Here is a 20,620-nt window from a genome sequence, read left to right on the forward strand (position 1 = left end):
AAGATACTGTGAGGCCTGGATAGAGTGGACATGGAGACGATATTTCCACTTGTAGGAAAAACTAGAACCAGAGGACACAATCTCAGACTAAAGGGACGATCCTTTAAAACAGAGATGAGGAGGGATTTCTTCAGCCAGAGGGTGGTGAATCTGTGGAACTCTTTGCCGCTGAAGGCTGTGGAGGCCAAATCACTGAGTGTCTTTAAGACAGAGATAGATAGGTTCTTGATTAATAAAGGGATCAGGGGTTATGGGGAAAAGGCAGGAGAATGGGGATGAGAAAATATCAGCCATGATTGAATGGCGGAGCAGACTCTTTTAAAATAAATTTAGAGTACCCAATTATTTATTGCCAATGAAGGGGCAATTTAGTGTGGCCAATTCACCTAATCTGCACATCTTTGGGTTATGGGGGTGAAACCCACGCAGACATGGGGAGAATGTGCAAACTCCTCACGGACAGTGACTGACCCAGGGCCGGGATTCAAACCCGGGTCCTCAGCGCCGCAGACCCAGTGCTAACCTCTGCCCCACATGCCACCCTAAATGGCGGAGCAGACTCGATGAGCCGAGCGGCCTAATTCTGCTCCTATGAATTATGGTCTTATGGTCCCTCTGCATCTTTTCCAAGGGCTACTCTACCACTGACCTTCAAGGAGACCAATCGCAGGTCTAATTCTTTAGCATCTGTTGCTGTCAGAGGGCTCTGGGCTCAGTTCCCCATGGGCGGGGGTGAGGGATGTGGGCGATCACCCCCATGCCACAACTCTTTCCCCACCCCCCACTCCAGAATACAATGCGCGGTACAACTCAAAAGATGAACACGTCACTGCCCAGAGAAATCTGGCAAATATAAAATAGACTTCTTTATTTTCACTTTTGTACATTGTTAAACAAAGCATCAAAAAGACCAGAAATCAATACTGAGCATCACAGAGTTAGAGAAGCAATCGTTGACCACACACACGCACACTTGCACTCACTCCCTCCAGCTTCCCTCAAGTCCTACTGAGGGATCCTTGGGTCTGGGACCTCGAACAGAAGGAAATCCCGCTCTCAAGTAGAGTAGCTAAAGACGCAAGCTGCACTGTTCCAGTTTTATGTGTAGGGTGTTTAATTTAGGAGTGCAGGGAAAATTGATGTCAGAAATGACAGAAACCAACTTAGCTTCAAATAGCTCCTCATCTGGCCCACCCATCGCCCACTCCCATCAGTCCCTCTCCAAACTTTTATTTTAAAATATTGATCCACATTTAAAAGTTGCCCTGATATAACAACCCAAGCTCCCCTTTGGCACTTCTGCTGACTGTCTTTAGTTAAAGTGGAAATGCCAATGTGTGTTGATTCCTTCCTGGTTTCACATCATTTACCATCATTTTCTCTCAATCTGGGATAGGGAAGCTTCTCTCAAACACCAATAAAAACACACAGGTTCTGAGTGGATTTGATATTCGGCTCAAATTGATGCTGACTATTTGGGGGAGATGGTGACATGGTGGTATTTTCAGTAAACGAGTAATTCAGAGGTCCAGGCTAATGCTGAAGGAAACATGGGATCGAATTTTTGAAAAATTATTCTTTGAAGGGATGTGGGCATTGTTGGCGAATCCAGCATTTGTTACCCATCCCTAATTGCCCTGGTACTGAGTGTCTCGCTCAGTCATTTCAGAGGGCATTTAAGAGTTAACCACGTTGCCGTGGATCTGGAGTCACATGTCAGAGTCATACGGCACAGAAAAGGCCCTTCGGCCCATCACGTCTGCACCGGTCAAAAACAACCACCTAACCGTTCTACTCAGTCACAGCCAGACCACGCAAGGACGACAGATTTCTGTTCAGAACCCGGGTCCTCAGCGCCGTGAGGCAGCAATGCTAACCACTGCGCCGCCATGTGGCCCCGGATCTTCGTAATGGTGACCATGAAACTATCATCAATTGTCGTAAATAAGCCCATCTGCTTCACTAATATCCTTTAGGGAAGGAAATCTGCCGTCCTTACCCGGTCTGGCCTACATGTGACTCCAGACCAACAGCAATGTGGTTGGGAAAGGCTGATATTGCCGGTGACGTCCACATCTCACAAACGGGTAAAGAAAACGCGCACCTTTTTGGCAGGGGCGGGGGCGGGGGCAAGAATTCCTGATTTCTAGTGTGATGATGTGCTTCCTGATATCACCACTGAAACACCTGGCTCCAATCTGAAGATTATACCCCCTTGTTCTGGACTCCTACACCACTCCCCCCCGCCCCGCCACACACACACACACAACTGGAAATAGTTTATTTCTACTCATCAAACCCCTTCATCGGTTTAAGCGGCTGGATCAGGTCCTGAAGTTGGAGCTCAGTCACGATCCTGAATGCTGCTGTTTGCGATGTTCTAGTGTGCGGTTCAGCAGGACTTGCTCCGGGGGGGGGGGGGGGGGGCGAGTAAACACCAGAGACACACACATCCCCCAGTTAAAAGTTTCACTCCCAGCTCGAGTGTCTTTGTATCCTGGTCTCTGCATACATTTTTCAGTCAACATACTTTGGCTGGATTCAGTGCTCAATTCTGGGATTTATTCAACGCCTGGTCCTGACGGATAACACTGGAAAGGAAAATACTGGCAACGCTGGAAGTCTAGAAACACAAACACAATGAAATGTTGGAAATCCTCAGCAGGTCAGTCAGCATCCGTTGGGAGACACAAAAGAGACTAAACATTCCAGATTAGTGACCCGTTGTCGTGAACATCAAGCTCTTTCCTTTCTCCACAATGCAGTTGGACCTGCTGAACTTTTCCCAACATTTCCTGTTTCCACGGCGTTATCCAGCTGGGTCAGGTTTAGATACAGCATGAGATATATGTGGAGCTCTGCACTCACTCACTTCACTTCCTCATGGAGCATCTGTAGCAAAATATATTTTGTATTTATAGCCATGTTAGAGATCTACAACAGTAACAAGTTAGTAAAATATAGACAATGCCATTGAGAAACTTTAACCCCAGCCCTGAATAAATGGCTGTTTGTAATCGGGCACTTGCAAAATCCAACACAAAACATCTGCAGTTAGATGCGATTCCGTGATTGGACAGCACTTGACGAACAATCCTGAGTGTGCTAACAACCAGTTTAAGATAAACTCGTAACATGGCTTATTTACGCTTGGGAGAAGCATCATACATTCATACTGCAAACAAAAGGACTATGTTCCAGCCGTGCAACCTTTTTGAATTACCCGAGAGTTTGGGAAGCCTATAATTCCCCTTTACGTTTTCCATTGGCAACCTGACGGCCAATCAGAGTCGGCATGCCAACCAATGTGCTTTTCCCATGAAGTATAAATTGCAGTGATCCTTTGAAGTTTAGAATTCTTGCGTTTGTCCTGGTGAGTTGAAGACAAAAAACTTTGGCAACATTTCTCTTTTCAACAAGATTCAAATGATACCCCCGTTTGATGGCGCTGAGGAAATGGCCTAGATAGATATCCACTTCACAACAAGATTGACTGTTTATCAACTTGATCACTACGGAACTGGATAGTCCCAGAGCTACTTAGAATGTGACATGAGCAGCTGTTTGAGGGTAAATAATGTAGGATGGCAGGGTAGAGAGAGGGAGCGTAATAATCTTTATTCTCACAAGTAGGCTTACATTAACACTGCAATGAAGTTACTGTGAAAAGCCCCTAGTCGCCATTCTCCGACGCCTGTTCGGGTACACCGAGGCAGAATTCAGAATGTCCAATTCACCGAATAGCACACCTTTAGGGACTTGTGGGAGGAAACCCACGCAGACACGAGGAGAACGTGCAGACTCTGCACAGACAGTGACCCAAGCCGGCAATCGAACCTGGGACCCTGGTGCTGCGAAGCAACAGTGCTAACCCCTGTGTTACCGTGCTGCCCCACGTGTGATTTACCCGGGAGAAAGTCGGCGGGCGAGCTCACAGTTTAAGATAATTAAGTTTTTGATGAAGAGGGACATACAGAGTCTGGCCAAAGAAAAATCTCATCTTTTCTTCATCCAGAAACCTTACAACAGGTCGAGCAACAGGTGCTTTATAAAATTAATGGAACAAACAGCTGAGGACAGTGGGAGAGCTTGTCACCTGACCAAGTGTCGCCCAATAGAATTTGGCACTCTGACCGTACCTTTTGCTATGGCGACACCGTTTTTGCCACCGACAATGACAGACAAGCCAGGTAAATGCTCTCTACCCTGTGTCTATTCAAACATCTCAGGATTCAGTAACCGAGGGAGTGAAGGAGACACAACAATGAAAAATCACTCGCCCTATCACCGGTTCAACAGCAAACACACAGAGATAAAATTCCTCACATACACAGACACGCAACGTGAATGAATACCGAGATCACTGACCCAAACCTGGTGTCCACCCTTTATCACTGGTTAACCAGGTTATGTGGCTGGAGGTGAATGTTACCTGGCAGCTGCGATGGTCATTGTCACAGGCTGTGGTGATGTGGCACTGTTATACCTCCCCACTAGTGAGCCAGGTGTGGGCTTTACATTTAGTTTGAGGTGTGCCAAGTCCCCACACCACACCCTGTCCCAGCTGCTAGGGAAAATGGCCAGCAGGGGTCAGGCTGAGGGTCTCCGATCCGATATTGAGAATTCAGTCTCTGCGGGTTCATCGCCCCATCACTCTCCTCTCCCCGTTGGTTAATTCTGCCCAGACTGCCTGGGTTCAGTGCATCCTCCCCCCTCCCTCCACACTGCCAGGTTGGCTTTGTATGGTTGGGGAGGTGTTGGTCAGTGACAATTCTGACAGAGCGGGTGACATCGCTGGCCATTAACAAGGCAACGGCAACCTCCACTTCGATCTCCGGGACCCTGCAGAGGGGGGGGGGGGGGGGGGAGAACAGATCGTTAGATATCATTCACAGAGAAACAGTCAGTCAGTTCTTGTCTGGGGGTGACCGAGGGGGCCGTGACTGGGGGTGGGTCAGAGGCAGTGACTGGGGGTGGGTCAGGGGCAGTGGCTGGGGGTGGGTCAGGGGCAGTGACTGGGGGTGGGTCAGAGGCAGTGACTGGGGGTGGTTCAGAGGCAGTGACTGGGGGTGACCCAGGGGCAGTGGCTGGGGGTGACCCAGGGGCAGTGGCTGGGGGTGACCCAGGGGCAGTGGCTGGGGGTGACCCAGGGGCAGTGGCTGGGGGTGGGTCAGGGGCAGTGGCTGGGGGTGGGTCAGGGGCAGTGGCTGGGGGTGGGTCAGGGGCAGTGGCTGGAGGTGGGTCAGGGGCAGTGGCTGGGGGTGGGTCAGAGGCAGTGACTGGGGGTGAGTCAGGGGCAGTGTCTGGGGGTGACCCAGGAGCAGTGGCTGGGGGTGGGTCAGGGGCAGTGGCTGGGGGTGACCCAGGAGCAGTGGCTGGGGGTGGGTCAGGGGCAGTGGCTGGGGGTGACCCAGGGACAGTGACTGGGGGTGAGTCAGGGGCAGTGACTGGGGGTGGGTCAGGGGCAGTGGCTGGGGGTGGGTCAGGGGCAGTGGCTGGGGGTGAGTCAGGGGCAGTGGCTGGGGGTGGGTCAGGGGCAGTGGCTGGGGGTGACCCAGGGGCAGTGACTGGGGGTGAGTCCGGTGCAGTGGCTGTGGGTGACCCAGGGGCAGTGACTGGGGGTGAGTCCGGGGCAGTGGCTGGGGGTGGGTCAGGGGCAGTGGCTGGGGGTGACCCAGGGGCAGTGGCTGGGGGTGGGTCAGGGGCAGTGGCTGGGGGTGGGTCAGGGGCAGTGGCTGGGGGTGAGTCGGGGCAGTGGCTGGGGGTGACCGAGGGGACAGTGACTGGGGGTGGGTCAGGGGCAGTGGCTGGGGTGGGTCAGGGGCAGTGGCTGGGGGTGACCCAGGGGCAGTGGCTGGGGGTGACCCAGGGGCAGTGGCTGGGGGTGACCGAGGGGACAGTGACTGGGGGTGACCCAGGGGCAGTGGCTGGGGGTGACCCAGGGGCAGTGGCTGGGGGTGAGTCAGGGGCAGTGGCTGGGGGTGACCCAGGGGCAGTGGCTGGGGGTGGGTCAGGGGCAGTGACTGGGGGTGGGTCAGGGGCAGTGGCTGGGGGTGGGTCAGGGGCAGTGGCTGGGGGTGACCCAGGGGCAGTGGCAGGCGGTGACCCAGGGGCAGTGGCTGGGGGTGAGTCAGAGGCAGCGGCTGGGGGGGGGGGTCAGGGGCAGTGGCTGGGGGTGACCCAGGGGCAGTGGCTGGGGGTGACCCAGGGGCAGTGACTGGGGGTGAGTCAGAGGCAGTGGTTGGGGGTGAGTCAGGGGCAGTGGCTGGGGGTGACCCAGGGGCAGTGGCTGGGGGTGAGTCAGGGGCAGTGACTGGGGGTGGGTCAGTGGCAGTGGCTGGGGGTGGGTCAGGGGCAGTGGCTGGGGGTGACCCAGGGGCAGTGGCTGGCGGTGACCCAGGGGCAGTGGCTGGGGGTGAGTCAGAGGCAGCGGCTGGGGGGGGGGGGGGGGGTCAGGGGCAGTGGCTGGGGTGACCTAGGGGCAGTGTCTGGGGGTGACCCAGGGGCAGTGGCTGGGGGTGACCCAGGGGCAGTGGCTGGGGGTGACCCAGGGGCAGTGTCTGGGGGTGACCCAGGGGCAGTGGGTGGGGGTGACCCAGGGGCAGTGGCTGGGGGTGGGTCAGGGGCAGTGGCTGGGGGTGAGTCAGGGGCAGTGGCTGGGGGTGGGTCGGGGGCAGTGACTGTGGGTGGGTCAGGGGCAGTGACTGGGGGTGACCCAGGGGCAGTGGCTGGGGGTGACCCAGGGGCAGTGGCTGGGGGTGACCCAGGGGCAGTGGCTGGGGGTGACCCAGGGGCAGTGGCTGGGGGTGACCGAGGGGGCAGTGGCTGGGGGTGGGTCAGGGACAGTGGCTGGGGGTGACCCAGGGGCAGTGGCTGGGGGTGACCCAGGGGCAGTGGCTGGGGGTGACCCAGGGGCAGTGGCTGGGGGTGACCCAGGGGCAGTGGCTGGGGGTGACCGAGGGGGCAGTGGCTGGGGGTGAGTCAGGGGCAGTGGCTGGGCCGACCCAGGGGCAGTGACTGGGGGTGGGTCAGGGGCAGTGGCTGGGGGTGAGTCAGGGGCAGTGACTGGGGGTGGGTCAGGGGCAGTGGCTGGGGGTGAGTCAGGGGCAGTGGCTGGGGGTGAGTCAGGGGCAGTGGCTGGGGGTGAGTCAGGGGCAGTGGCTGGGGGTGACCCAGGGGCAGTGACTGGGGGTGGGTCAGGGGCAGTGGCTGTGGGTGACCCAGTGGCAGTGACTGGGGGTGAGTCAGGGGCAGTGGCTGGGGGTGACCCAGAGGCAGTGACTGGGGGTGGGTCAGAGGCAGTGGCTGGGGTGACCCAGGGGCAGTGACTGGGGGTGACCCAGGGGCAGTGACTGGGGGTGACCCAGGGGCAGTGGCTGGGGGTGGGTCAGGGGCAGTGGCTGGGGGTGACCCAGGGGCAGTGGCTGGGGGTGAGTCAGGGGCAGTGGCTGGGGGTGACCCAGGGGCAGTGGCTGGGGGTGGGTCAGGGGCAGTGGCTGGGGGTGCGTCAGGGGCAGTGGCTGGGGGTGGGTCAGGGGGCAGTGGCTGGGGGTGACCCAGGGGCAGTGATTGGGGGTGACCCAGGGGGCAGTGGCTGGGGGTGACCCAGGGGGCAGTGGCTGGGGGTGAGTCAGGGACAGTGACTGGGAGTGAGTCAGGGACAGTGGCTGGGGGTGAGTCAGGGACAGTGACTGGGGGTGGGTCAGGGGCAGTGACTGGGGGTGAGTCAGGGGCAGTGACTGGGGGTGGGTCAGGGGCAGTGACTGGGGGGGGGGGGTCAGGGGCAGTGGCTGGGGGTGGGTCAGGGGCAGTGACTGGGGGTGACCCAGGGGCAGTGACTGGGGGTGGGTCAGGGGCAGTGACTGGGGGTGACCCAGGGGCAGCTGATGGGGGTGGGTCAGGGGCAGTGACTGGGGGTGGGTCAGGGGCAGTGACTGGGGGTGGGTCAGGGGCAGTGGCTGGGGGTGACCCAGGGGGCAGTGGCTGGGGGTGACCCAGGGGGCAGTGACTGGGGGTGACCCAGGGGGCAGTGACTGGGGGTGAGTCAGAGGCAGTGGCTGGGGGTGACCCAGGGGCAGTGGCTGTGGGTGGGTCTGGGGCAGTGGCTGTGGGTGGGTCAGGGGCAGTGACTGGGGGTGAGTCAGGGGCAGTGGCTGGGTGGTGACCCAGAGGCAGTGACTGGGGGTGGGTCAGAGGCAGTGGCTGGGGTGACCCAGGGGCAGTGTCTGGGGGTGAGCCAGGGGCAGTGACTGGGGGTGGGTCAGGGGCAGTGGCTGGGGGTGACCCAGAGGCAGTGTCTGGGGGTGAGTCAGGGGCAGTGACTGGGGGTGGGTCAGGGGCAGTGGCTGGGGGTGACCCAGGGGCAGTGGCTGGGGGTGAGTCAGGGGCAGTGGCTGGGGGTGGGTCAGGGGCAGTGGCTGGGGGTGGGTCAGGGGCAGTGGCTGGGGGTGACCCAGGGGCAGTGACTGGGGGTGGGTCAGGGGCAGTGACTGGGGGTGAGTCAGGGGCAGTGACTGGGGGTGGGTCAGGGGCAGTGGCTGGGGGGGGGTCAGGGGCAGTGGCTGGGGGTGGGTCAGGGGCAGTGACTGGGGGTGGGTCAGGGGCAGTGACTGGGGGGGGGGGGTCAGGGGCAGTGGCTGGGGGTGGGTCAGGGGCAGTGACTGGGGGTGAACCAGGGGCAGTGACTGGGGGTGGGTCAGGGGCAGTGACTGGGGGTGACCCAGGGGCAGCTGATGGGGGTGGGTCAGGGGCAGTGACTGGGGGTGGGTCAGGGGCAGTGACTGGGGGTGGGTCAGGGGCAGTGGCTGGGGGTGGGTCAGGGGCAGTGGCTGGGGGTGACCGAGGGGGCAGTGACTGGGGGTGACCCAGGGGGCAGTGGCTGGGGGTGACCCAGGGGGCAGTGACTGGGGGTGAGTCAGAGGCAGTGGCTGGGGGTGACCCAGGGGCAGTGGCTGTGGGTGGGTCTGGGGCAGTGGCTGTGGGTGGGTCAGGGGCAGTGACTGGGGGTGAGTCAGGGGCAGTGGCTGGGTGGTGACCCAGAGGCAGTGACTGGGGGTGGGTCAGAGGCAGTGGCTGGGGTGACCCAGGGGCAGTGTCTGGGGGTGAGCCAGGGGCAGTGACTGGGGGTGGGTCAGGGGCAGTGGCTGGGGGTGACCCAGGGGCAGTGTCTGGGGGTGAGTCAGGGGCAGTGACTGGGGGTGGGTCAGGGGCAGTGGCTGGGGGTGACCCAGGGGCAGTGGCTGGGGGTGAGTCAGGGGCAGTGGCTGGGGGTGGGTCAGGGGCAGTGGCTGGGGGTGGGTCAGGGGCAGTGGCTGGGGGTGACCCAGGGGCAGTGGCTGGGGGTGACCCAGGGGGCAGTGGCTGGGGGTGAGTCAGGGACAGTGACTGGGGGTGACCCAGGGGGCAGTGGCTGGGGGTGACCCAGGGGGCAGTGGCTGGGGGTGAGTCAGGGGCAGTGGCTGTGGGTGGGTCAGGGGCAGTGGCTGGGGGTGAGTCAGGGACAGTGGCTGGGGGTGACCCAGGGGGCAGTGGCTGGGGGTGAGTCAGGGGCAGTGGCTGTGGGTGGGTCAGGGGCAGTGGCTGGGGGTGAGTCAGGGACAGTGGCTGGGGGTGAGTCAGGGACAGTGACTGGGGGTGGGTCAGGGGCAGTGACTGGGGGTGGGTCAGGGGCAGTGGCTGGGTGTGACCCAGGGGCAGTGACTGGGGGTGAGTTAGGGGCAGTGGCTGGGGGTGACCCAGGGGCAGTGGCTGGGGGTGAGTCAGGGGCAGTGACTGGGGGTGGGTCAGGGGCAGTGACTGGGAGTGACCCAGGGGCAGTGTCTGGGGGTGGGTCAGGGGCAGTGACTGGGGGTGAGTCAGGGGCAGTGGCTGTGGGTGACCCAGGGGCAGTGGCTGGGGGTGAGTCTGGGGCAGTGACTGGGGGTGAGTCAGGGGCAGTGACTGGGGGTGAGTCAGAGGCAGTGGCTGGGGGTGAGTCAGGGGCAGTGGCTGGGGGTGGGTCAGGGGCAGTGGCTGGGGGTGACCCAGGGGCAGTGACTGGGGGTGACCCAGGGGCAGTGGCTGGGGGTGGGTCAGGGGCAGAGGCTGGGGGTGAGTCAGGGGCAGTGACTGGGGGTGGGTCAGGGGCAGTGACTGGGGGGGGGGGTCAGGGGCAGTGGCTGGGGGGGGTCAGGGGCAGTGGCTGGGGGTGGGTCAGGGGCAGTGACTGGGGGTGGGTCAGGGGCAGTGACTGGGGGGGGGGGGTCAGGGGCAGTGGCTGGGGGTGGGTCAGGGGCAGTGACTGGGGGTGACCCAGGGGCAGTGACTGGGGGTGGGTCAGGGGCAGTGACTGGGGGTGGGTCAGGGGCAGTGACTGGGGGTGACCCAGGGGCAGTGGCTGTGGGTGGGTCAGGGGCAGTGACTGGGGGTGACCCAGGGGCAGTGGCTGGGGTGGGTCAGGGGCAGTGATTGGGGGTGACCCAGGGGCAGTGACTGGGGGTGGGTCAGGGGCAGTGGCTGGGGGTGAGTCAGGGGCAGTGACTGGGGGTGGGTCAGGGGCAGTGACTGGGGGTGACCCAGGGGGCAGTGACTGGGGGTGACCCAGGGGCAGTGGCTGGGGGTGAGTCAGGGGCAGTGGCTGGGGGTGACCCAGGGGCAGTGTCTGGGGGTGGGTCAGGGGCAGTGGCTGGGGGTGGGTCAGGGGCAGTGTCTGGGGGTGACCGAGGGGGCAGTGACTGGGGGTGAGTCAGGGGCAGTGACTGGGGGTGGGTCAGGGGCAGTGACTGGGGGTGACCCAGGGGGCAGTGGCTGGGGGTGACCCAGGGGCAGTGGCTGGGGGTGAGTCAGGGGCAGTGGCTGGGGGTGACCCAGGGGCAGTGTCTGGGGGTGGGTCAGGGGCAGTGTCTGGGGGTGACCGAGGGGGCAGTGGCTGGGGGTGAGTCAGAGGCAGTGGCTGTGGGTGGGTCAGGGGCAGTGGCTGGGGGTGACCCAGGGGCAGTGACTGGGGGTGAGTCAGAGGCAGTGGCTGTGGGTGGGTCAGGGGCAGTGACTGGGGGTGAGTCAGGGGCAGTGGCTGTGAGTGACCCAGGGGCAGTGGCTGGGGGTGGGTCAGGAGCAGCGTCTGGGGGTGACCGAGGGGGCAGTGGCTGGGGGTGACCGAGGGGGCAGTGGCTGGGGGTGACCCAGGGCAGTGGCTGGTGGTGACCGAGGGGACAGTGGCTGGGGGTGAGTCAGGGGCAGTGACTGGGGGTGGGTCAGGGGCAGTGGCTGTGGGTGGGTCAGGGGCAGTGTCTGGGGGTGACCGAGGGGGCAGTGGCTGGGGGTGAGTCAGGGGCAGTGGCTGGGGGTGAGTCAGGGGCAGTGGCTGGGGGTGACCCAGGGCAGTGGCTGGGGGTGGGTCAGGGGCAGTGTCTGGGGGTGACCGAGGGGACAGTGACTGGGGGTGACCGAGGGGGCAGTGGCTGGGGGTGACCCAGGGGCAGTGGCTGGTGGTGACCGAGGGGACAGTGGCTGGGGGTGACCCAGGGGCAGTGGCTGGGGGTGACCCAGGGGCAGTGACTGGGGGTGAGTCAGGGGCAGTGGCTGGGGGTGACCCAGGGGCAGTGGCTGGGGGTGGGTCAGGGGCAGTGGCTGGGGGTGAGTCAGGGGCAGTGACTGGGGGTGACCCAGGGGCAGTTGTTGTAAATGACACGGGGGCAGACACGGGATATGGGGCAGTCCTCTGCCCTCCCCACTGCCGCCAGGCTCCTGCAATCAGTTGCCTGAAGCATCAGACAGTGAAGAATGGGGGCCCTGGTACCCAGTGTTCTCTGCCCCAGTAAGCTCTCTCTCCCCTGTTACATTGTCCCCTGTTACAGCTCAGCTGTTTGTTGTGACAGATCAGTAACAGAAGCAGATTCACATCCCCCTCACCCCGCGGGATTTATCCTTTGGGATTGTTCACAGGGATGTTCCCGACAACAATCTCTCATTCTGGGAGTCAATAGGACCATCCAGGAGGATTCATGGAGCTCCATTAGAATGGGTGTGATCTCTCCTGAGGATTGGTTGGACAGGTTAGGCTTCTACTTACTGCAGCTAAGAAGAGGAAGAGGATAATTCATGCCAGATCCTGGGGGTGTTGACAGGGTGGATGTGGAGAGGATGTTTCCTCTTGTGGGAGAATCGAGAGCTTTAGGGTCACTGTTTAAAAATAAGGGATCGCTCATTTAAAACGGAGATTAGGTGAAGTTTTTTCACTGAGTCTCTGGAACTCTCGACCTCGAAAGGCAGTGGAAGCAGAATCTTTGAATATATTTTAGCAGAGCTAGAGAGATTCTCGATAAATAAGGGGTGGGGGGGGGGGGGTGAAAAGTTACTCGTAGGTGGGAATGTGGTGTCCCGAGTCTGCTCCACCTGCAGGATGTGGGAAGCTGTGTCACTTGATTTCCAAGACTGATCCCTGTTTCCCACTCATTAAAACTGCGGAACTGCTCCCCTCGCTTACCCACACCTAAGATCACCCCACCCCCCAGTATTTCATCTTCCTGACTTCCCTCTTCTCCTTCACTCCTTTTCAATTGTATCGAGAATGTCCCACACAAATCAGAAACACAAAACCAAACAACAGGCCGATTGTTAGCCAGCTTACCCCAGGACCCCAGCGGTATCCCTTGGTAACCCAGCAGATCTCCGTGTGACAGACCGGGCACCGTAACCAATCACATCCATCCTTCTTCTGAACTATTATCTTACACTTGGGGCAGTGCATTGCCTCTCCGTTCTGAACCATTGTCTACAAAGGGAGAACTTTCACTGTTATTAACACAAATATACATTTATAAACAACTTGACTGCTCCCCGTCTCCAAGTTGCTGCCTTAAGGAGTTGAGCTTGTCTGTGGTTCACTGCCAGAAGTGACTCACATTCACACATGGGGGCCCATTCTCTGCAAACGAAAGGAATATGTTCAAGCCTCGTACCTATTTTGAATTACCCAGAAGCCTATTGTGCCTTGTTGCTCTCTCCATGGCAACACCTCGGCCAATCAGAGCCAACTTGCAAACCAATCAGAACACTTTTCTCCTGCAGTATAAGTTGCGGTGATTGTTTGAAATTTGGTATTCTTGTGTTTGTCCCGATGATGCAAAATCTTCAGCAACGAGGCTCTCTTTTCAGTAAATATTCAATGCCTTATATAGAATTTCTGACAGGGAATTTCCGAAAGGGAATATTTTCTTCTGCAATATTGCCTGACCTCTCCCCTTCCTCAGACCAAAACTCGATGAGAAACAGGAAGAGGACCCCTCGAACCTGCACTGCCATTCAATAAGATGTTGCGCGAACTTGTACATCAATGCTCCTTTCCTGCCTGATCCCCATATCCCTCGGTCCCATTCCTGCCCAAAAATCTACTTCTCTCTGCCTTGAATATTCTCAACGACTCAGCACCTACAGTTCGCTGGGGTAGAGAATTGAAAAGATTCACATCTCAGCCAGTGATGGTTGACCCCTTATTCGGAGACTGTGACCCCCATGTTACCATAAGAGGAAGCAGCCGCTCAGTCAAACCCCCTGACAGTACATTTCAAGGCGATTATTATTCATACTCCGCAGGTATCTTACACTCAGCGTCTCATCACAGGACAACCCTCTTATCCCAGGAACCAACCCACTGAACCTTTGCTCCTGGGCAAGTGTATCCTTCCTTAGATACACAGACTGAACCTGCACACAGCCCTCCAGGTGTATTCTCAGCAAAGGCCCAATGGTCTGTTGCTCAAACTCTCATCTATGTTTTTGTTAGCTCAAGACTTGACCATTCCAACAGTCCCCTTGTCTGGCTGTCTATCTTTCGACCTCGATAAACCTGAGCTCATCCAAACCTCTGCTGCCCTTTCCCTAAATCTCTCCGCTGCTCTCTCCACCTTCACACACTCCCTTAAACGTTTGGTGCAGTTTTTGTTCAGCGGCCCCAATATCTCCGGGCGTGTCTCAGTGTTTGATAACATTCCTGCTATGCACTCTGGGATATCTTACCACATTAAAAGTGCTTTTTGAATGCATATTGTTATTGAACCTTGATCCCTCACTGGAAAGGTGGTGGAAGCAGCGAATAGGGAGGGGAGCGCGGGGGGGGGGGGGGGGGGGGAACAGAAGCAGTGAATGGGCAGAAGGGGGAGGGACAGAAGCAGCGAATGGGGAGAAGGGGGAGGGACAGAAACAGCGAATGGGGAGAGTGGGAGGGACAGAAGCAGCAAATGGGGAGAGGAGGAGGGACAGAAGCAGCGAATGGGGAGAGTGGGACAGATGCAGCGAATGGGGAGAGGGGGACAGATGCAGCGAATGGGGAGAAGGGGAGGGACAGATGCAGCGACTGGGGAGAGGGGGACAGATGCAGCGAATGGGGAGAGTGGGACAGATGCAGCGAATGGGGAGAGGGGGACAGATGCAGCGAATGGGGAGAGGGGGACAGATGCAGCGAATGGGGAGAGTGGGACAGATGCAGCGAATGGGGAGAGGGGGACAGATGCAGCGAATGGGGAGAAGGGGAGGGACAGATGCAGCGACTGGGGAGAGGGGGAGGGACAGAAGCAGCGAATGGGGAGAAGGGTCGGAGACAAGCGGTGAATGGGGAGAGGAGGCGGGGACAGAAGTAGCGAATGGGGAGAGGGGGAGGGACAGAAGCAGCGAATGAGGAGTGGGGAGGGACAGAAGTAGCGAATGGGGAGAGGGGGAGGGACAGAAGCAGCGAATGAGGAGTGGGGAGGGACAGAAGCAGCGAATGGGGAGAAGGGGCGGAGACAAGCGGTGAATGGGGAGAGGAGGCGGGGACAGAAGTAGCGAATGGGGAGAGGGGGAGGGACAGAAACGGCGAATGGGGAAAGGGGGTGGGGACAGAAGCAGTGAATGGGGAGAGGGGGAGGGACAGAAACAGCGAATGGGGAGAGTGGGACGGACAGAAGCAGCGAATGGGGAGAGGGGGGAGGGACAGAAGCAGCGAATGGGGAGAGGGGGAGGGACAGATGCAGCGAATGGGGAGGGGTCGGGAGGGACAGAAGGAGCAAATGGGGAGAGGGGGACAGATGCAGCGAATGGGGAGAGGGGGAGGGACAGAAGCAGCGAATGGGGAGAGGGGGAGGGGCAGAAGCAGCGAATGGGGAGAGGGGGAGGGACAGAAGCAGCGAATGAGGAGAGGGGGAGGGACAGAAGCAGCGAATGGGGAGAGGGGGAGGGACAGGAGCAGCGAATGGGGATGGGGAGGGACAGAAGCAGCGAATGGGGATGGGGGAGGGACAGAAGCAGCAAATGGGGAGGGGGGAGGGACAGAAGCAGCGAATGAGGAGAGGGGAGGGACAGAAGCAGCGAATGGGGAGAAGGGGCGGAGACAAGCGGTGAATGGGGAGAGGAGGCGGGGACAGAAGTAACGAATGGGGAGAGGGGGAGGGACAGAAGCGGCGAATGGGGAGGTGGGAGGGACAGGAGCAGCGAATGGATAGAGGGGGAGGGACAGGAGCAGCGAATGGGGAGAGGGGGAGGGACAGAAGGCACGAATGGGGGGAGGAGGAGGGACAGAAGCAGCGAATGGGGAGAGGGGGAGGGACAGAAGCAGCGAATGGGGAGAGGGGGAGGGACAGAAGCAGCGAATGGGGAGAGGGGGAGGGGACAGAAGCAGCGAATGGGGAGAGGGGGCGGGGACAGAAGCAGCGAATGGGGAGAGGGGAGGGACAGAAGCAGCGAATGGGGAGATGGGGCGGGGACAGAAGCAGCGAATGGGGAGATGGGGCGGGGATAGAAGCAGCGAATGGGGAGGTGGGAGGGACAGAAGGTTAAAAACCCTCCTCTCCTTCGTTGCCGATATTACCTGGACCCTTTCTCCTCCCTGAACATTTCCTTCTGAATTCTCCATCAAATGCAAAGCTTCCCTGGGATGAAATCCTGTCCTGTATCGGGAAAGGCCATGTAAACTTGAATCCCTCTCTCACACTCCCCCCCCCTCTTCACTAACTGTGATCACCGCCCCATTCCCCATCCGCTGATTCAATGGCAGGTTTACCGTCAGCATCTCGGTTGTGCGTCGAGCAGCGGAATCGTTTAGTGCCCGACTCCGCAAGTCGTCTTGATACTGTTTGCAGTTCATTCCTTCGTGAATTTCCTGTGACAGGGAAGAGAAGGAAGAGGCAGGGTGAGACAGTCGATGCTGGTCAGCGAGGGTGGTGAGAGGGGCCCTGGAGGGGGGGGGGGGTGACACACCGTCCCGTCAATGAGGCAGGCCCACCAGCTCAGGAGGTTCAAGCTGACCAACGTCACTCAGTGAGCAGCAGGACTGGACCATCCTGGGCACAGGGAGGAGAGACACCATCCCAATAACATGGATGTGGGACTGGCTGCATTTAAAACGCATTCGGACCGTCGATGTACATAATGAACACGGCGTGGCTTCATTTCCCAGATGCTCAACATTGTGCCCAGTGACAGAGCAACCACCCGTCCCATGTACTGGATCAGGAGTCACATGTAGGCCAGACCGGGTAAGAACGGCAGATTTCCTTCCCTAAAGGACATTAGCAAACCAGATAGGTTTTTACAACAATTGATATAGTTTCATGGTTGTTATTATTCAAAGCACGGTACACACCCCCTCAATACTGACCCTCTGACAGTGCGGCATTCCTCAGTACTGACCCTCTGACAGTGCAGCACTCCCTCAGTACTGACCCTCTGACAGTGCAGCACTCCCTCAGTACTGACCCTCTGACAGTGCAGCACTCCCTCAGTACTGACCCTCTGACAGTGCGGCACTCCCTCAGTACTGACCCTCTGACAGTGCGACGCTCCCTCAGTACTGACCCTCTGACAGTGCAGCACTCCCTCAGTACTGACCCTCTGACAGTGCGATACTCCCTCAGTACTGACCCTCTGACAGTGCAGCACTCCCTCAGTACTGACCCTCTGACAGTGCAGCACTCCCTCAGTACTGACCCTCTGACAGTGCAGCACTCCCTCAGTACTGACCCTCTGACAGTGCGGCGCTCCCTCAGTACTGACCCTCTGACAGTGCGGCACTCCCTCAGTACTGACCCTCTGACAGTGCAGCACTCCCTCAGTACTGACCCTCTGACAGTGCAGCACTCCCTCAGTACTGACCCTCTGACAGTGCAGCGCTCCCTCAGTACTGACCCTCTGACAGTGCAGCGCTCCCTCAGCACTGACCCTCTGACAGTGCAGCACTCCCTGAGTACTGACCCTCTGACAGTGCGGCACTCCCTCAGTACTGACCTTCTGACAGTGCAGCACTCCCTCAGTACTGACCCTCTGACAGTGCAGCACCCCCTCAGTACTGACCCTCTGACAGTGCAGGGCTCCCTCAGTACTGACCCTCTGACAGTGCAGCATTCCCTCAGTACTGACCCTCTGACAGTGCGGCACTCCCTCAGTACTGACCCTCTGACAGGGCGGCGCTCCCTCAGTACTGACCCTCTGACAGTGCAGCGCTCCCTCAGTACTGACCCTCTGACAGTGCAGCGCTCCCTCAGCACTGACCCTCTGACAGTGCAGCACTCCCTGAGTACTGACCCTCTGACAGTGCGGCACTCCCTCAGTACTGACCTTCTGACAGTGCAGCACTCCCTCAGTACTGACCCTCTGACAGTGCAGCACCCCCTCAGTACTGACCCTCTGACAATGCAGGGCTCCCTCAGTACTGACCCTCTGACAGTGCAGCATTCCCTCAGTACTGACCCTCTGACAGTGCAGCTCTCCCTCAGTACTGACCCTCTGACAGTGCAGCTCTCCCTCAGTACTGACCCTCTGACAGTGCGGCACTCCCTCAGTACTGACCCTCTGACAGTGCAGCACTCCCTCAGTACCGACCCTCTCACAGTGCTGTGCTTTGGGTTTAATGGTGCTCGAAGCTGACCCTGTTGAACTTTACCTTACAGAGCAGGCAGTTAAGCTTTGAGCAGATTGGGCAGCGGAATTCATTGACTGTGTCCTCGTAGATACACCAGCCCCTGCAGTCTGCCGTTCTGCAGTGGTAACTGTTGGCACTGCTGCTCTCTGCCACACTCATGCCGCGATCCAGGAATTTATCGTAGTCTTCGAGTGAAACCAGCTGGGAATCACAAATCCAAGAGCAACGTTTAGAACCGCAAATTCCCACAAACCCCTGCCTGAACCCAAACGGCCCCAGTACCTCCCACAAATACGCCCACTCCACCCGATCAAACACCTTCTCCGCGTGCATCTCCATCACCACCTCCTGACCTTCCAGAGGCATCATGATTATATCGAGCACCTCCTCACATTCACCGTCAACTGCCTCCCCTTCACACAACCGGTTTCTTCCTGGCCTATCACCGCCCGGGACACTGTCCTCCATTCCTGGCCTATCACTGCCCGGGACACGGCCTCCATTCCTGGCCTATCACCGCCCGGGACACGGTCCTCCATTCCTGGCCAATCACCACCCTGGACACGGTCCTCCATTCCTGGCCTATCACCGCCCGGGACACGGTCCTCCATTCCTGGCCTATCACTGCCCGGGACACGGCCTCCATTCCTGGCCTATCACCGCCCGGGACACGGTCCTCCATTCCTGGCCAATCACCACCCTGGACACGGTCCTCCATTCCTGGCCTATCACCGCCCGGGACACGGTCCTCCATTCCTGGCCTATCACCGCCCGGGACACGGGCCTCCATTCCTGGCCTATCACCGCCCGGGACACAGTCCTCCATTCCTGACCTATCACCGCCCGGGACACTGTGCTCCATTCCTGGCCTATCACCGCCCGGGACACTGTCCTCCATTCCTGGCCTATCACCGCCCGGGACACTGTCCTCCATTCCTGGCCTATCACCACCCGGGGCACGGCCTCCATTCCTGGCCTATCACTGCCCGGGACACTGTCCTCCATTCCTGGCCTATCACCGCCCGGGACACGGTCCTCCATTCCTGGCCTATCACCACCCGGGACACGGGACACTGTCCTCCATTCCTGGCCTATCACCGCCCGGGACACGGGCCTCCATTCCTGGCCTATCACCGCCCGGGACACAGTCCTCCATTCCTGGCCTATCACCGCCCGGGACACAGTCCTCCATTCCTGGCCTATCACCACCCGGGGCACGGCCTCCATTCCTGGCCTATCACCGCCCGGGACACAGTCCTCCATTCCTGGCCTATCACCACCCGGGGCACGGCCTCCATTCCTGGCCTATCACCGTCCGGGACACGGCCTCCATTCCTGGCCTATCACCGCCCGGGACACGGCCTCCATTCCTGGCCTATCACCGTCCGGGACACGGCCTCCATTCCTGGCCTATCACCGCCCGGGACACTGTCCTCCATTCCTGGCCTATCACCGCCCGGGACACGGTCCTCCATTCCTGGCCTATCACTGACCGGGACACGGTCCTCCATTCCTGGCCTATCACAGCCCGGGACACGGTCTCCATTCCTGGCCTATCACAGCCCGGGACACAGTCCTCCATTCCTGGCCAATCACCGCCCGGGACACAGGCCTCCATTCCTGGCCTATCACCGCCCGGGACACGGGCCTCCATTCCTGGCCTATCACCACCCGGGGCACGGCCTCCATTCCTGGCCTATCACCATCCGGGACACAGGCCTCCATTCCTGGCCTATCACCGCCCGGGACACGGTCCTCCATTCCTGGCCAATCACAGCCCGGGACACGGGCCTCCATTCCTGGCCAATCACCGCCCGGGACACGGGCCTCCATTCCTGGCCTATCACCGCCCGGGGCACGGCCTCCATTCCTGGCCTATCACCGCCCGGGACACGGCCTCCATACCTGGCCTATCACCGCCCGGGACACTGTCCTCCATTCCTGGCCTATCACCGTCCGGGACACAGGCCTCCATTCCTGGCCTATCACCGTCCGGGACACGGTCCTCCATTCCTGGCCTATCACCGTCCGGGACACAGTCCTCCATTCCTGGCCTATCACCGCCCGGGACACGGGACACGGGCCTCCATTCCTGGCCTATCACCGCCCGGGACATAGTCCTCCATTCCTGGCCTATCACCGCCCGGGACACAGTCCTCCATTCCTGGCCTATCACTGCCCGGAACACAGTCCTCCATTCCTGGCCTATCACCGCCCGGGACACAGTCCTCCATTCCTGGCCTATCACCGCCCGGGACACGGGCCTCCATTCCTGGCCTATCACCGTCCGGGACACAGTCCTCCATTCCTGGCCTATCACAGCCCGGGACACTGTCCTCCATTCCTGGCCTATCACCGTCCGGGACACAGTCCTCCATTCCTGGCCTATCACAGCCCGGGACACTGTCCTCCATTCCTGGTTTATCACCGCCCGGGGCACGGCCTCCATTCCTGGCCTATCACCGCCCGGGACACGGGCCTCCATTCCTGGCCTATCACCGCCCGGGACACGGGCCTCCATTCCTGGCCTATCACCGCCCGGGACACAGGCCTCCATTCCTGGCCTATCACCGTCCGGGACACGGGCCTCCATTCCTGGCCTATCACCGCCCGGGACACGGGCCTCCATTCCTGGCCTATCACCGCCCGGGACACAGTCCTCCATTCCTGGCCTATCACCGCCCGGGACATGGCCTCCATTCCTGGCCTATCACCGCCCGGGACACGGCCTCCATTCCTGGCCTATCACCA

At 59.8% G+C, this 20,620-nt stretch overlaps 1 protein-coding gene across 1 annotated transcript in view; it reads right to left on the minus strand.

Moving 5' to 3' along the window:
- Positions 1-3,776: 3,776 nt before the first annotated feature.
- shrprbck1r (sharpin and rbck1 related) overlaps positions 3,777-20,620 on the minus strand; it is a 96,288-nt gene continuing 79,444 nt past the window's right edge. The window contains exons 10-13 of the mRNA XM_038796479.1: positions 17,891-18,070; positions 16,013-16,111; positions 12,608-12,751; positions 3,777-4,842 (exon numbers count right to left, since the gene is read on the minus strand). Coding sequence (XP_038652407.1) covers positions 4,762-4,842; positions 12,608-12,751; positions 16,013-16,111; positions 17,891-18,070 — 504 coding nt within the window. The 3' untranslated portion in view covers positions 3,777-4,761. The remainder of the gene's footprint in view (positions 4,843-12,607; positions 12,752-16,012; positions 16,112-17,890; positions 18,071-20,620) is intronic.

The sequence above is a fragment of the Scyliorhinus canicula genome, chromosome 5, assembly GCF_902713615.1.
Source record: "Scyliorhinus canicula chromosome 5, sScyCan1.1, whole genome shotgun sequence".
NCBI classification, from domain to species: Eukaryota; Metazoa; Chordata; class Chondrichthyes; order Carcharhiniformes; family Scyliorhinidae; genus Scyliorhinus; species Scyliorhinus canicula.